Source organism: Garra rufa, chromosome 4, assembly GCF_049309525.1.
Source record: "Garra rufa chromosome 4, GarRuf1.0, whole genome shotgun sequence".
Classification (NCBI taxonomy): Eukaryota; Metazoa; Chordata; class Actinopteri; order Cypriniformes; family Cyprinidae; genus Garra; species Garra rufa.
Genome location: NC_133364.1, coordinates 8,017,980 through 8,033,431, shown reverse-complemented (window position 1 = coordinate 8,033,431; position 15,452 = coordinate 8,017,980). Strand labels below are relative to the sequence as shown.

General features: G+C 39.8%; 1 protein-coding gene across 1 annotated transcript; it reads right to left on the bottom strand.

Moving 5' to 3' along the window:
* Positions 1–2,115: 2,115 nt before the first annotated feature.
* lrrn3b (leucine rich repeat neuronal 3b) lies at positions 2,116–13,290 on the bottom strand. The gene is made up of 2 exons (XM_073838115.1): positions 12,962–13,290; positions 2,116–5,252 (listed from the first exon to the last, which is right to left on the bottom strand). The coding sequence occupies exon 2, from the start codon at positions 4,909–4,911 to the stop codon at positions 2,791–2,793; it is 2,121 nt and encodes a 706-aa protein (XP_073694216.1). The 5' UTR covers positions 4,912–5,252; positions 12,962–13,290; the 3' UTR covers positions 2,116–2,790.
* Between the last annotated feature and the right edge of the window lie 2,162 nt (positions 13,291–15,452).

Genomic DNA, 15,452 nt, shown 5'->3' with positions numbered 1-15,452 from the left:
AAATGCATTCAATGTGGTCACCACTCAGCATTTAATACTGCCTGGATAAACGCAATATTGCCTTTCAAGGAAAAAAAGTGGACCTAAACTGTATTTTGTGTAAAATGTAATACGTAAATATATATTTTTACTTTTTTAGTACTGACAATGTAGTATAATTCTGCTGACATTTTCATTTCGCCCCTGCATGATTACAGCAAACTAGTTAGCACTACATCACACATTGTTTTATATTTATTTTAATGGGGGTTGCGGCACAGCCACATTTTGCAGGCCAGATCACATCAGGGTGAGCTCACAGAGATTATAAGTGCTATAATTATCCAAATCCCCGGGCGCTTGTGAAAGAAATATAAATGATTGTTGTCATTTTGCTTTTTATTGCAGCGGTGGCCTGTAGCAGGAAAGGCCCAAGTACAAATATGTACTTTTTAATAGGGCAATAACTCAGATGTCCAGCTGGGTTTGGCTCATAAACAAATAGGACTATGGGACGTTTAATTTCTCCTTAGTGGGACTACCTAAGCGAAAAAGACTGTTGTTAGGAATTTTCCTGCGATATTAAATATGTTTTCAGGCGTTGTGGAATTGAATTTGTCTTAGACAGTGTAGGTAGGATGTTCAACAAAAATCGGGTTAGTGAAATAGAGAAGATATCATTGTTAGGCCCCTAGCAGTGGTAAACTCTCTCCTACTTCTTTCTAAATACAAGTTATTCATCTAAAAATGGTTTAAAATGCAGACAGATGAGTTCTAATATCATGTAAGATGGCCTTAGAGTTCTATCTGTGTGTGGTGCTGTGATTTAGGGATTCATTGCACTTCATTTTGTAAATTGTGAAATCTCGCTGATTCCATTCATTCAGGATGTATGAGGACCTAACAGATGTTTGTAATATGGTTGCCATTGTGTCTATCACAATTAGATTGTGAGTTTTGACTCTATGCTTTCTATCTATTGCAAGCTTATCATACTTCTGCTACCATGTCATTTTTTTGATGCAGTACAGGTACGTTGTGACCTTGTCCGCAGCTTTAGAAGCACCTCAACCTGCAATATGACTGAGAAGGGAGGGCAAAGGCTTGTGGACTTCAGCCTGCCTGAACAGTGCCGACATAGAGTTTGAGTTATAATTTAGCTCCCCTTGTGTTTGACTGATAGCCGGCTTCTAAAAGGCCTGTCTGCACTGCTGAAAGCCTTGCTGATGTACGAGCACGCCTGTCTGACAAATCCTCCGTGTCAGTCAGTGGCTGATGAGCATTCATCATGTTTGTAATTTTTTGGGTTGTGAGTCTGTGCTGGATCTTAAATGGAGCAAATACAATGTGATTCTTTGCAGCCGATTCGGCTGTCTTACACTTTTATCAGGCAGCCCCCTATTTATGCCACTGGAAGAATAGTTCTCCAGAAAATAAAAATGTTGTCATTTGCCAGGCCTGTTGTTTTAGGCACATTTGACTTTTTTGTTATTTGTTTATTTGCTCACTCTAGTTTTGAAGGCTTAACAGTGTTCATTTAGCATTCTTTTGTGTTCTGCAGAAGAAAAAACGTCATATGGGTTTGGAACAACATGAACTTTCAATTCTGGATGAACTATTCCTTCAAACCACGTTTGTTAATCAAGGTAAGGCTTTTCCCCCAGAACTTAGATCAGTAAACATCCTGATTCCAACATGAGAAGAAAAAAAACGCTGACATTTATTTAGTTTTTACATTACCTTAAGCACATTGGTCTTGTTGACTAATGTGTTTAGGGTAGAGCAGACAGCACAGTCAATATAAAAATGGCTTTTCACACTCAAAGCAAGGACGCAATGCTTTTAAACCATGTTTATGCTAAAAAATACTCATATAGTATTTGCACAAATTTGCATGTGAGGCTGGAATCATGGCTCTGTTCTCCAGGGATCTCTCAGGAAACTATTAGAAGTAACATTCAAAAGTGTTTTTTCTTTTTTTCTTGTGTAAGATTCAGGAGTAGGCACTTACCCTGTCATGATCAACCGTTTTGCAATTTATGTCTGAGAGATGCTTTTAAAGTGTCTGCATTCAACAACATCCAGTCCTGATAGTAATATAATCAAATATAATATATATTTATGTATATAGATTCCTTAAGATGTACATTTGTGTTTTATTCAGCAAATGTGTGGTCTCGTTACTTAAGTTGTATCTTTCATACTGTAAGTAATTCACACTTGTTTACTGCCTGGCTACTGCACAGAAGATACCTGTTACATTTCTGGATAGAATATATAACAATTTTAGGCATGAAAAGACAGATCTGCTTTTAAATAGAAAAACGACATATTTCATCAAAAGTTCACATCATAATCACCGTAATCTTCTATTCTACTGGATTTCCTTCTCAACAAACAGTCGGGTCTCTAACACGCCTATGGTTGTCGTACAGCACAGACGGTATTGCTTGGGACCACAAGGACTGTTCCACTACTCTTTACACATTTAACAGTCAGGTATGAGAAACAACACCTTCCTGATGTCTTAATATCATCTGTTTTCAGTGAATGGCCTAGAAATATCGCACTGCATATTTTAGCAGCAAGTCTTTACCTCTAGCTAGTTACCACTGTTCCATTGCCACTTGCCACATCTGACAGCTCGTGATGAGGGGCTATAGAGCTAGGTATAGATTTTTAGACATCTCTTCCATTTGAATTTGATGTCTGTTTCAAGGCAAAAAGATAAATGGCAAGCTGGAACAGTAAGCTTTCCGTTCTTGCCTTGTCAATTTGCTTGTAGTTTTTGTGGTCCTCTGTATGTGTGGCTTAAAATGCATTGTCCAACACATTTATGACTGTTGCTTTCACCTCAACGGCAGCTGGCATCCCTTTCCCAGAAATCCAGAGCCTTGTAAAGGGAGACTGCTGGCTGGTCTCAGACATCAGAGCCATTTTGGAAGGGTATCGCTTCAGTTCTCCATAAATGCAGTGGTTCCTCATAAAGACATAAATCAGAAAGCAGGCCACTGAGATCACAATGAAAAGCACAGCAAAAGCAGCAATCAGCGCCATGTCCCACCTCTCGGAGTCCTTTACGGCTTGTTCTAATCCTTTAGTTAGGACACTGACACACTTGGTGTCGTGTTTATGATGGATGCTGTGAATGTCCACGCACACTTTGTACTGTGTAGCAGGGTTGAGGTGTGTGAGATTATATACAGTCACGTCAGATGGCACCCTAGCTGTGAACGCCACAGTTGGATGGTTTGCAGTGGGCATTGTATACCACTTAATGTTTGGTGCCAGGCTCCCGTGAGAGGCATTCCAGGATATCAACACAGAGTTGGCCAGTACAGATTCGATGTTGACATTCAGTGAGTCATTGACAGGTTGTGGGAAGTATCCATTTACCTCCACCGAGACAGATTTCAGGTCTGCCCCGACAAGATTGTGTGCCACACATGTGTACAATCCAGCTTCGCGCTCAGTGATATCATAAATATCAAGTGTGCCTTCAGGGTGCATGTAGAATCTCTCGAAAACAGCATTTGGGATGACCCTTCTCCCTGACGGAGTCACCCAGTAAATGTCTGGCTCAGGTTCAGCAAAGGCACGGCAGTGAAGAGACACCAATCTCCCACTTTCCACACTGATTTGTGTGGGGAAGCTTTCTGAAGAGATGAGAGGCAGGCAGATCTCCATCATCTCTCGGAAGTGAACCTGCCGCACATGCTGACCTTCATACTCCGGAGGTTCCACACAGAATAGGGAATCAGGCTCCATGAAGCGAATGTTTGTCTTGTTCATGTTCATCCACCGTACAACGCAGTCACAGCGGATAGGATTTGAGTGCATGCTAACCTCCCGAAGATTCGGGAGGGACTCCACTGTGATCCTGTGGAGGGCACTTAAAGCATTGCCATTTAACATTAGAGTTTCCAGCCTTGGCAGCCTGTAGAAAGCATTTGGATGTATGTAGGAAAGTTTGGGGTTGTTGGTGGCTTCGATTTTGGTCAGTTCTGGGAGGTTGTTGAGGGCAAAACTATCAATGGACACCAAATTAGGCATGCTGTTAATGCCCAGCTCCTTAAGATGGAGCATGTCCACAAAGTCGCCCCTTTGGATTCGCCCAATGGGGTTCTTATTAAGATCCAAAAACTTGAGGCTCTTAAGATGCTTGAGAGCACCATGGGGTACCTTAGGGAATGTATTATCATAGAATGAGATACTCTCCAGATTGTCAAGGCCCTGAAGTGAATCATCTGGTATCTGTGACAGATTCATTCTAGTAAGAACCAAACTGCGAAGGTTTCTCAGAGGCTTAAAGTTCATATCCTGAATAGAGAGGACAGGATTTTCTCCAATCATTAGAATTTCCAAATTTGGCAAGGGCTCAAACCATTCGCTTTTTATACTCTGAAGCCGGTTGGAGTTAAGGTGAAGTCTCAGCAAGCTCTGAAGGCCACGAAAAGCCTCGGGAGAAATTAAGGAGATAAGGTTATGATTCAGGTAGAGCTCCTGAAGGTTGGTCAGTTGAGAAAGGCTGTTGTCTGGTAGGGCACATATCCAGTTTTCCTCCATGTGTAGGGATAAGAGTTGAGGGAGGTGGCCGATATTGACATCACTTATTGATGACAGGTTGTTTTGCGAGAGATCAATCTCAGTGATGTTTGGCAGGTAATCCAAAGGGCGTTCAATCTTAGCAATGTTGTTGGTCTGCAGTAGGACGACTTGTGTATCAGATGGAAATCTTATGGGCAGGTCAAAAAGTCCCAGGTCATTACAGTCAACAGTGGGAGCCTCCATATAGACAGAGCTAGGGGAAAACCACGGTCTAATCTCACATACGCAAAGTTTGGGACAACCGACTCTCTCTTCTGCAGCAAGAACCAAGGTAGTCACTGCAAGGCCCACTAGCAAATAATCCACAAATGATATGTCCTTCATATTGGCACAGTTCCCACCAGTAAGTAGTTGGTCCTTAAAGATTTTGTGGCAAAAGCACTTCACTTCAAAAATAATCAACCATTTGTGGTGATCACTTGAATTCAACAGAGGGCCTTCTCTAGGCCCTGACTGATGTGCTGTCAACAGATGCAAAGTCCCGTCGTCAAGTCTCCCGTAATTCAGATTGAAGTCGGTGTACAAAATTTTACCGGTTGGGCAGATAAAAGTAAAAAGGTCACCATTAAACCTCAGGTGGCGGTGGTTTCAGCTAGGCAGAAGCAAGGTCGTTCATTTCATTTAATACTACAGATGATGCCATCATCAGCCTAATCCACTTCTACCTGGAGAAAATAAGAAGAAAGAGATGAAAAATATTAGCATATAATTAACGGAAAAATGCAAGGGCATCACTAAGGCAAGACAGAGGCATGCTGACATTTACAAAAGCCACATTAAAGCACTCTGATGTCTGCTGACATTTTATTCAGCAGTACCTGGCACGCTAAGCCTTTGACATACGGATATGGGTGTCCTTCACCTTAGATATTATTTTGGGATTTTGGAGCACAAGTTCTCTAAAATGTGTGAATTACGAAGCTTAGTGTGTTTGACTTACAGGCATTAATAATGCTGCTCATTTTTCAAAAGGGTAGATTCCCCAGATGCAACTCACCATGATGAAATGTTATAGCCATGTACACAAAACATTCTCACTACACTGCATTTTAGTAAAAATAATACAATTGGGCTATAAGCAACATATACCATTATGTCTGTCTCAACATTATTTTTAAATATCAGTTTGTTATTTTTTTACTGTCTATCTTTGTTGTGCTATGCAGACTACCAAAGGAAAATCAGCAATTCTGTGAGAGCTCTCCACATCACCAGGGTTACAATGGAAAGAGCCATAGCCAGAATGCAAGCGAGCAAGACAGACCAAAAGAAAAAAAAGAGACTGTTCCATCACACTATTATCCCTCTTTTCAACTTCAGTGCCTAAGGAAGGTGGTGAGGAAGCGAGTATACCACAGAAAGTCTTCAGTAAGCTTTACAGACACAGAAACCCAGAGTTCATCCCTCAGGGCTCTGTGGAGGTGAGAGTGTGTTTTTTGGTTGAGTAATTGAGGGGGCGAAATGTGCGATTTTCCAAGGCAACACGATTCTTCATTAATCCAAGTACACTCAGAAAAGGCTTCAATACAGGGACCTATATGATGAGTAATATTTGCAGCAACAGAATCCGTTTGAAGTACATGATATACAAGGCCTTCTCCAGATGAGGTGATCTTACTACATCTGATGTGTTAATGTCTCTCCATCTACACTGAGCTACACTGACTCGCCCCATAGACAAATGTCAAATTGTTAATAAGCCTAGCAGATAACAAGTGCTTTTAAATTTGGGTGTTTATTACACCTCATAGGTGTGTGGCTACTCTCATGGTGGTTGGAAAATGGATGCTTGACAATACCTGTGTCAGCCATAAATACTGGGAAATGCATCTAGTTTTCCTGACTGACACGAATGGCCTATTTTCCTGATGTGTTAAATGGAGCACTGCTCCTACAGCACCTGCATGTTCTCTCTAGTAGTGCAGGTTCACTACTAATGCAGTGCGTAGGCATGCTTGTCTGTTGACAGCAGAGCGTTGATGTGCAATAAATGAAACTGCGGTTTGTTTGTTTTTCTTTCTTTCTTTCTATTCTCTTCTTCTGTGATAGTTCTGGATCCCTGATTTTTCCAGATATAAGACTATGAAGTATTTAATAAATGTTTAGAATTTAGGAGAACTGTTTTGGCACATGCAATACTTTCCATTTTCTGTTGTGCAGGATTGGTTTTTATCAGCTTGCCCTTTTAGACAAGGTTATGTTTTTGATGCAGGGCCAGAGTTTCCGTGTTCAGTGATTTCACATCGTGAACGGGACCATTTAACAATGCACAATAAAGGCATAGTTCAATGGGGCATGAATAATTTGGCACTGCTATGAGTGTGTTAAATCAAGGTTTCCACAGTCAACAGCATCATCTCCAACTGTTAGATTTCTGTACATTATTTCAGAATGTAATTATTCAGCTACAGCTTGAAAAGGAACTAAAACTGCGAAGCAGAGGCATCGTTATAGGCTATATGTTGAACGTCACCTGACCAACCCCGGAAAACAGGTCTCATTGTTTCCGCTTGTCGGAGAACGTGTTAATAGCCGTAATAAATAATGGCGATATCGACGGACTTTTAAGGTAATCAGTTAAACAAGCCAGCTGTTTATTGTGGACGTTTCATTCGATATTTATATATAAATGTTAGTGAAAAGAATAAAAATTTAAAACTTTTATATATCAATCCACATATGTGATGGACATTGGTTATGATCATTTTTAGTGTCTACTTTGAATGAATCTTGAGTAAATCATGTTCATATTTAAAGAGGGATATGCAAAACGCGTGAACCGGAAGCAACGAGACCTGTTTAGCAGAAAACGGAAGCCTGTTGGGCATAACCCCTATTGCATATATGTTGTGAAGTGAGAAGAAATCAAAGAACTATTTAGTCATTTTAAGACTGCCGAATCAATACACTATCCTCCAGAAATAACCCTGTTAGAGTCCTAGTTTCTGCGATGGTAAATAATGTCTTTTTTTCTGTGTAATGGCTGGCTCATGATCGTGTTCCGGAGGCTGTTTCTGTTAGAGTATCTACAAAAAACACTCCCAGGAGAGGAGACACACAAATACAACTAAACCTGTATTAACCTCCACTGACTCTGCAAAAGCAATAAAGGTATGGCGCACCCATTAAAAACTCCAGTCAAAGACAAATGAAGGAAATTAGGCTTAACCCAGTTAAGTGTAGGTGAGAACGTACAAACAGAAGGACTTGGAACAACACCGTGCCTCATAGAGCTTAAGTGGCAATACCTTGCATAGTGTGCCATGCTTTCAGAGACAGAGAGAAATGCAACTAATACCAGAGAAAATGGAATTTCAAGATGGATGCCTCTAATCACCATCCTGATGTACTGCAGAGTCAGTCAACGAAATTGGAGAGAAGAGGAGCCAGAGAATCGCTCCCCGCCATTATTTGCCAGACCTGATATCACAGTGCCAGCATCACCTTGATTGGGCCTGTAAAATATAGGGGCATGTTTGAATAAATGTGTCTGGTGGGCAGAAGGCCTACTGACCCTGGGAAGTAACTCAGGCTGAACGGTGGCAGCCTGGCTCCTGTGTTTGCTTTGGGCTGAGTTGTTTGAGATAGGCTGTAAATCTTGAACTGGGGACTGATTACTGAATTTGAGGTCCTTTAAAATTCCAAGTTAGCACCTGTGCAGACTGGAAAACAGCTGTAGAAACTCAGTGTAAACTAGGGATACGCCTACATTAATGCACATTGGTCACACTTTTCTAAAGAGAACAAATAATGTATTTTTATTTGATGTTTTTTATTCCTTACAGGTCTCAAACCACCACTTCCTAGCCACTACACTACTCCGTCTCCAAGTAAGCTCAATGTTATAAGCACAAAATACCTCTTTTTTTTGGTTTAACACTTATCTGCCAAGAACATAAAAGTAACATATAACCGACCAGCAAGCTTACATGGGTGATTGAAATATATATTTATATGAATACCAGGTGTAGCTGTAGGCTTTCGTTTCCAGTTAAACTTCTGTCATAAAGATCGCATGTACAGAAAGTAGGGCAGAGGTGGAATTGCTTCCTGTAGAAATAGCCCTTTTGTGTTACAGAGATGGTTCAGAAGGAATATTGTTCAAATGGTCTCGAGAATTTTTCTCGCTCATTCACACAAATGTCTGCAGAAAGACACCCCTGCACTTGCACCCATGCTTTCTCTCCTCTTTGTGTTTCACTTAAGCCCTTATTTCTCCCTCCTCTCTTCACATACTCTGCATTTGCCATTCTCTCAGGCCTGGAAAAGACGACGCAAAGGGCCTAGCTGCCAGCTAGTTTGCATAGGCCTCTCAGAGGGTGGCATAGTCTGTTTCGCAGCTCCTCCCCCTGCCCTGTACTTCATTGATTTGCCATTACACTATTTTCAAGGTAAGGGAAGAGTCCATTAAACAGGCTTTGCTATGCAATGTGTGTGCATAATGAAGTTTCCAGTGCAATGCTCAAGGAACGTTTCCCTTTGCACCTGCTCCTATGTGCTCGCAAAATCAGCACCGAGTCGACGGTTAATGCAGAATCAATGTTCCAAATTAACCGATAGACCCCACAGGTTTCAGCTTTTCCAACTGCTGTTGTGTTTCCCTCACTGAATTCAAATATACATGGACCGTTTTGGTATTTTCTAACTGATTGTTTGATGCTGATTTGCTCTTTTAGGAAAATCTAATTCGTGCTGACATAAATTAACTAGAACGGCAATTCCTGAAGGAAATATCACTGCTTGCAAGGCGAAAAAAGAACCGTCGTGATGTTGTAGACAAGCACAGGTTTTAGGATTTGGTTCTGTGTAATGAAATGCCACATCAGAGCCACTTTTGCTGTTGTCATGACACTCAGCGTGCATCTTATTTTATTAATTATTTATTTTGTCTCGGCTGTGCACGAGACCTCGCACTCAACGCAACACTGTCTTTGCAGTGTAAGAGTGACTTTAAACTCTTCAATAGATCTAAGGACAAAAATTGCAATTCACTATGCAAATAATGGTAAGGTGGATGGCAAATTGCAATTAGACCTGCAAATATTACAGTGATAACAGATGCTGAATGGTAAACATCAATGACCCTTTTTTCAGTTTTAATATTATATGTGCCCCTGGACCACAAAACCAGTCTTAAGTAGCATGGATGTATTTGTTGCAATAGCCAAAAATACATTGTATGTGTCAAAATGATTGATTTTTCTGAGATTTTTCTGGTCCAGGGTCACATATTTAGGTAACAATTGTGGGGAAGAAAGTGAAAAGAGGCATATTAATACAGTTCTGCCATGCAAGCATTAATTAAATGTAAGCAAAAAGCATGTTATTTGAAGGCCAGAAGGTTTAATTGCACATTCTTGCAAAATTTGTAAACCTGTTGGCCAACTATTAACAGGTAGTTGCTACACTACCCATTATGGATCAATAAAGTGTCTCTTTATCTCTCATTCCTATTATTGACCCCTTTCTAAGCTAGTCTTGATTGCTTGTATTGAGTTAAACTGATTCTCTGGGTGCCAATGTGGTTTGGTTTTAAAAATCACATTGACATGAATAAGAAAGCAGAATGTTTAGATGTCGGTATAATCATTTTTACATCAGATATACATTTTATAATAAATTTATAACTCAGATTGTACATTCTCTTTTAGCTTTAAGAGAGTTTCCCAGTATTTTCCCTCAAGGTTCTGGATATGCTGTAAGAAAATTCTGACTCATATCGATACAACCACAGAGGCATGTAATGTTGCTATTTGCTCTAACATGCATAACCCAGCCTGAGGAAAAGATACTGTGCACAACAGGCAGAATAATTGCATCACTAAACTACACTATATATGAAGAACCTAATTATGATAACCAATAAAATCCCCACAGGGTACAAATACAGCATTTTACTCTAATTGGGCCTGATTGATTGAAAGCGTGTTCCCAACAGCAAGTGTCAGTCGATCTATTGGTGTAGCAGTGCATGGTTTATTGTGTTCTAAACATCTCTAGCTTGACTGTTTAGACATAATGAGATCCCAGTTCTCCCAGTATGTGCTCTATACCGCACCGGATGCCTCTACTACAGGTATCAGTCTAATCTAAGAACAGATGGAGAGCACAGCAGTGCTTCTCAGATGGTTCTGCTCTGTTTACTCGTGAAAACACAGATAGCATATGCTGCTATCATATTCTCTTATTAAAGTCTATATTTTGAAACAGAACGAGTTGAGGCATTTGCAACAATGAGAGAACATGGAGTGTGGTGACCTTTTCAAAAGATGGAGATTGGGGAGGAGTCATTAAAGCTAGTTTACCCTGCCTTACATTTTTTTTTACCCTTTTTGAATTAGACGAGTGCAACTATGCAACATATATGTGACCCTGGACCATCCAAACCAGTCTTAGGGTACCACAAGTATATTTGTAGCAGTAGCCAAAAATACATTGTATAGGTAAAAATGATCAATTTTTCTTTTATGCCAAAAAATCATTAGGATATTAAGTAAAGATCATGTTGCATGAAGATATTTTGTACATTTCCTACTGTAAATATATCAAAACTTCATTTATGATTAGTAATATGCATTGCTAAGAACTTCATTGGACAACTTTAAAGGCAATTTTCTTGCACCCTCAGATTTAAGATTTTCAAATAGTCGTATCTCAGCCAAATATTGTCCTATCCTAACAAACTATACATCAATGGAATCTATTCAGCTTTCAGATGGTGTATAAATCTTAATTTAAAAAAGTCTCAATCTAAAAGTGCATTCGTAATTTTTCTGCATGTTAAGATTAACATTTTCATTAATGCATCTGGCACATGCTTTTATCCAAAGCAACCCACGGTGCAATCAAGGTATGCTTTCAATGGGAATTGAACCCATGGTATTAGGATGGCTAGCATTATGCTCTGCCAGACCATGAAAGCATTTTAATCTTCCATTTGTTTGATGAAGTGTTAAGCTAATGAATCATATGTTTCAACACTCACGTTGTGATGTTTTGTTCCGAAGCCCACACCAATTTGCCCTGACAATGCAGGCTTGCATAAATTGGATTTCAAACCGCACATCCACTGCTTCGTGCTTCAAACTGGTCGGTATGACGCAACGATCAGAGAAAGCAATTTTCCAGCACCTCGCCATACAAAAGAGGTACTGAAATCAGTTAAACACTCCAGCGTGCTCACAGAAGCCGCGTCTGAGAGATCCTTAATATCAAGGGTTTTAGTTATTGTCTGTTAATTAGTGCAGCCATCAAGTGGCCCATGTGATTACATCTGTGATTAAGAATTACCCGCTCAGGTCTGAGTTTGGAGAGTTTGGCATGAAAGAGACTCCAAGGACACAAACTGGTTGGAGGGTAATGTGTGCCATTAAGCCACACAATATTTTTGCTCAACATTTTCGCTTTGTAATGAGTCAGTGGCCTGTTCTCAGTGAGGGACAACTGGTAATGGCTGTCCCAGGCCCTGTGATCCTCTATGGGAAAGCCTACTCATTAGTTCAATGAGCCCAGGCCCAATGACTTTTGCCCCTAAACACCAGTGATCTAATTGGTTTGGATATTGGATATTTGTGTGAAATCATTTCAAATTAAAATCCATATTTTAATTTGATGCACTACCCCATGCAAACACTTTAATGCTATTTGCAAGATTGTGTTTTAGAAAGTACGATGCCAGTCTGCAACGATTCCTCAACGCCTCCGTCTACAAAGAGATGTGGGAGGACAAACTCGCTGCTTGTGTGATTAACAGCTGGGGTTAAAAAAAAAAAAGAAAGAAAAAAAAGCATTATCTGCATAGGAGGTGTTGTGATGTGGACGGTATAAATTAGGCTGAAGCAATGAATGCAGATCAGAGGAATGGATCAGAATCACAATGCCTCCATTCAAAGCAATACACATTAATTTCACGATACTTACTGTACGGTGGATGCTCAAGGCAACCGCATTTGAAATGCATGTGCTATAGGGGTGCTGTAGAACATCTTGGACGGCAACAGGGTGATTTAAGGGAGATTGAGAACAGCCAGATGCAAGACTGCCTGTGGCTATCCGTCCAGGACGTGCCTTGTGTCCAAAAAAATACGCATGCCAAGCTGGAGCACAGATTTCCTGTTGCTGCTGCTGATGCACACATGTGTTTGTTCCCCGATCAGCAACAGGAATGCTGTGCTCCAGGTTGACATGCCTATTTATTCAACTACCTACGTGCTTGTTATCCATTTCCCTCCATTTCTGCTCCTTCACGGTCGTTTAGCAGTGGAAGAATCACTCTGACGCAACTTGAATGTGGATGTTCATGCAGTAAATGCCGACTAAAATTAATATTTACGAACCGAACAGATGAGGTGGATCGGAAAATGTTCAAACTTACCGTTTCAACGTAAGTCATCCCGGTCGATAAAGCGACATGTATTCCGTTCATCTATAGCGCAATGCTCCAGAGAGCGCGAAGCGCGCACCACGCAAATGAAAATACGCGCGCCGTGTTCTTCTTTTTAACGCAGACGGACAAACAGCAGAGGTTCGCGCTCCTAATGTTAAGATTTTGCCCTGCGAATGAGGCGAAATCCGCCAGGTGAGAGCCGTCTGGAAGCTTTTTAGAGTCCCTCGCACTGACAACCTCCTCCTTCCTCCGCGTTCAGAGGCGCATCTGCAGCCGCTCGTTCGCTTGTCACATTGACATGCCGCTGTCTGCCCAGCGGTCATTAATATCGGAACAGCCCCCGAGTCTCCAGAGATCAACCAATAGCGGCGGGGCGGAGAGAAACTCTCGCAGCTGATTGGCTCAACAGCCGCGTCTGTCAGACAAGAACCGTTGGAGAAATGAGGAGAGGCAGAGGAAAATGGATAGATGTTGGTATTAATTTCTGATTGCGTCGTATTTGGGGGTTCTATTTTAGACATTGTTAATAAAAATTTGGCTGAGAGAGCATGAGAGATTATATAGTTTCTAAAATAACATAAACTCAAGTTTACAGCATAATATGAAGGAAAACAAAGGCTAGTTCTCACACTCGGGCACTAATGAATATTTCTCAGAGCTGGTTTATTTTTTTAAAAATGAATTTGTTGAGTCATGGTTTCTTGGTTTATTTCTAAAAGCTAATTTCAAGAGTTTCTCATTTTTGACTTACAAAATCAGTGCATATTGTAATTCTATATGGCGTATGTTGTCATAAAGACAGCTGATGATAGGCTTTTCATCTGAATTTACACTGTATAATAATTAAAATAAATAATTCATGAAACTGCACATAATATGCAAGATAACAAACAATCGCTTTGTCCAAAATTTATACTTTTTAAAATTATTGGTGACGCTTTACAATAAGGTTCATTAGTTACCTACTTGAACTAAGAATGAACTTCTACAGTATTTATTAATCTTAGATAATGATCATTTCAGCATTTACTAACGTGTTATTAAATCAAAAGTTGTGCTTGTTAACTGTAGTTAATGCATTGTGAATTAACAAGAACTAAGAATGGACAACTGTATTTTCATTGACTACAGTTGAGGTCAAAAGTTTACATCCCCCTCTCAGAATCTGCAAAATGTTAATTATTTTACCAAAATTAGAGGGATCATACAAAGTGCATGTTATTGTTTATTTAGTATTGCTGTGAATAATTTATTTCACATAAGACATTTACATGTAGTCCAGAAGAGAAAACAATAGTTGACTTTATAAAAATGACCTTGTTCAAAAGTTTACATTCCCTTGATTCTTAATACTGTGTTTTTACCTGAATGATCCACAGCTGTTATTTTTTATTTTATTTAATTTTATTGATTTATTTATTTATTTATTTATTTTTTGTTTAGTGGTAGTTGTTCATGAGTCCCTTGTTTGTCCTGAACAGTTAAACTGCCTGCTGTTCTTTAGAAAAAATCCTTCAGGTTCCACAAATTCTTTGGGTTTTCAGCATTTTTGTGTATTTGAATGCTTTCCAACTATGACTGTATGATTTTGAGATCCATCTTTTTACACTGAGGACAACTGAGGGACTCATATGCAACTATTACACAAGGTTCAAATGCTCACTGATGATCCAGAAGAAAAAACGATGCATTAAGAGCCAGGGGTGAAAACATTTGAACAGAATGGAGATGTGTGCATTTTTCTTATTTTGCCTAAATATCATATTTTTTCATTTAGTACTGCCCTTCAGAGGCTACAAAAGATAGTAACATGTTTCCCAGAAGACAAAATAACTTAAATTTACCCCGATCTTTAAATTCAAAAAGTTTTCTTAATGCTCTTAATCCATGGTTTTTCCTTCTGGATCATCAGCGAGCATTTGAACCTTTTTGCAGATTCTGAAAGGGGGATGTAAACTTTTTACTTCAACTGTAACTTTAACAAAGATTAATTAATAATGTAATATTGCATTGTTCATTGTTTTTTCGTGTTAGTGAATACAGTAACTATTTAATACAATAACTTATTGTAAAGTGTTAACAAATTACTATAACGTTTGAAGAAATCCATAAAATCTTGGGGAATCACAATGATGCTGATAAACAGTTAAACAGTGATCTTACTTCCATGATATTGCTTATGTAATAACTGTTGTTTTTATATCATTGCAGACAAGGTGTAGCAACTTGGCTAAAGGACCAGAACTGCCCACCAACCAGTATTTTGGGATGAAAAAAAACTAGGCTAGGTAAGCTTTCCATGTTTTAAATTCTCATGGTTCTTGTTTCAGAGACTGTGACAGAATACGTCCCTTTTGCCGTGACCCTGTTTTTAGGGATGAATTCACTGTGAAGGTGCTTTCCTGAAACGGACCTGTCTTGCTTTACAGCCCATGCAAAGGTCCTTCACAGCTCACCCTCGGGACTCCACACACCTTGA

What these genes read in the sequence shown, in the direction of transcription:
- lrrn3b (XM_073838115.1), bottom strand. Translation starts at nt 4,911, where the DNA reads ATGAAGGACATATCATTTGTGGATTATTTGCTAGTGGGCCTTGCAGTG.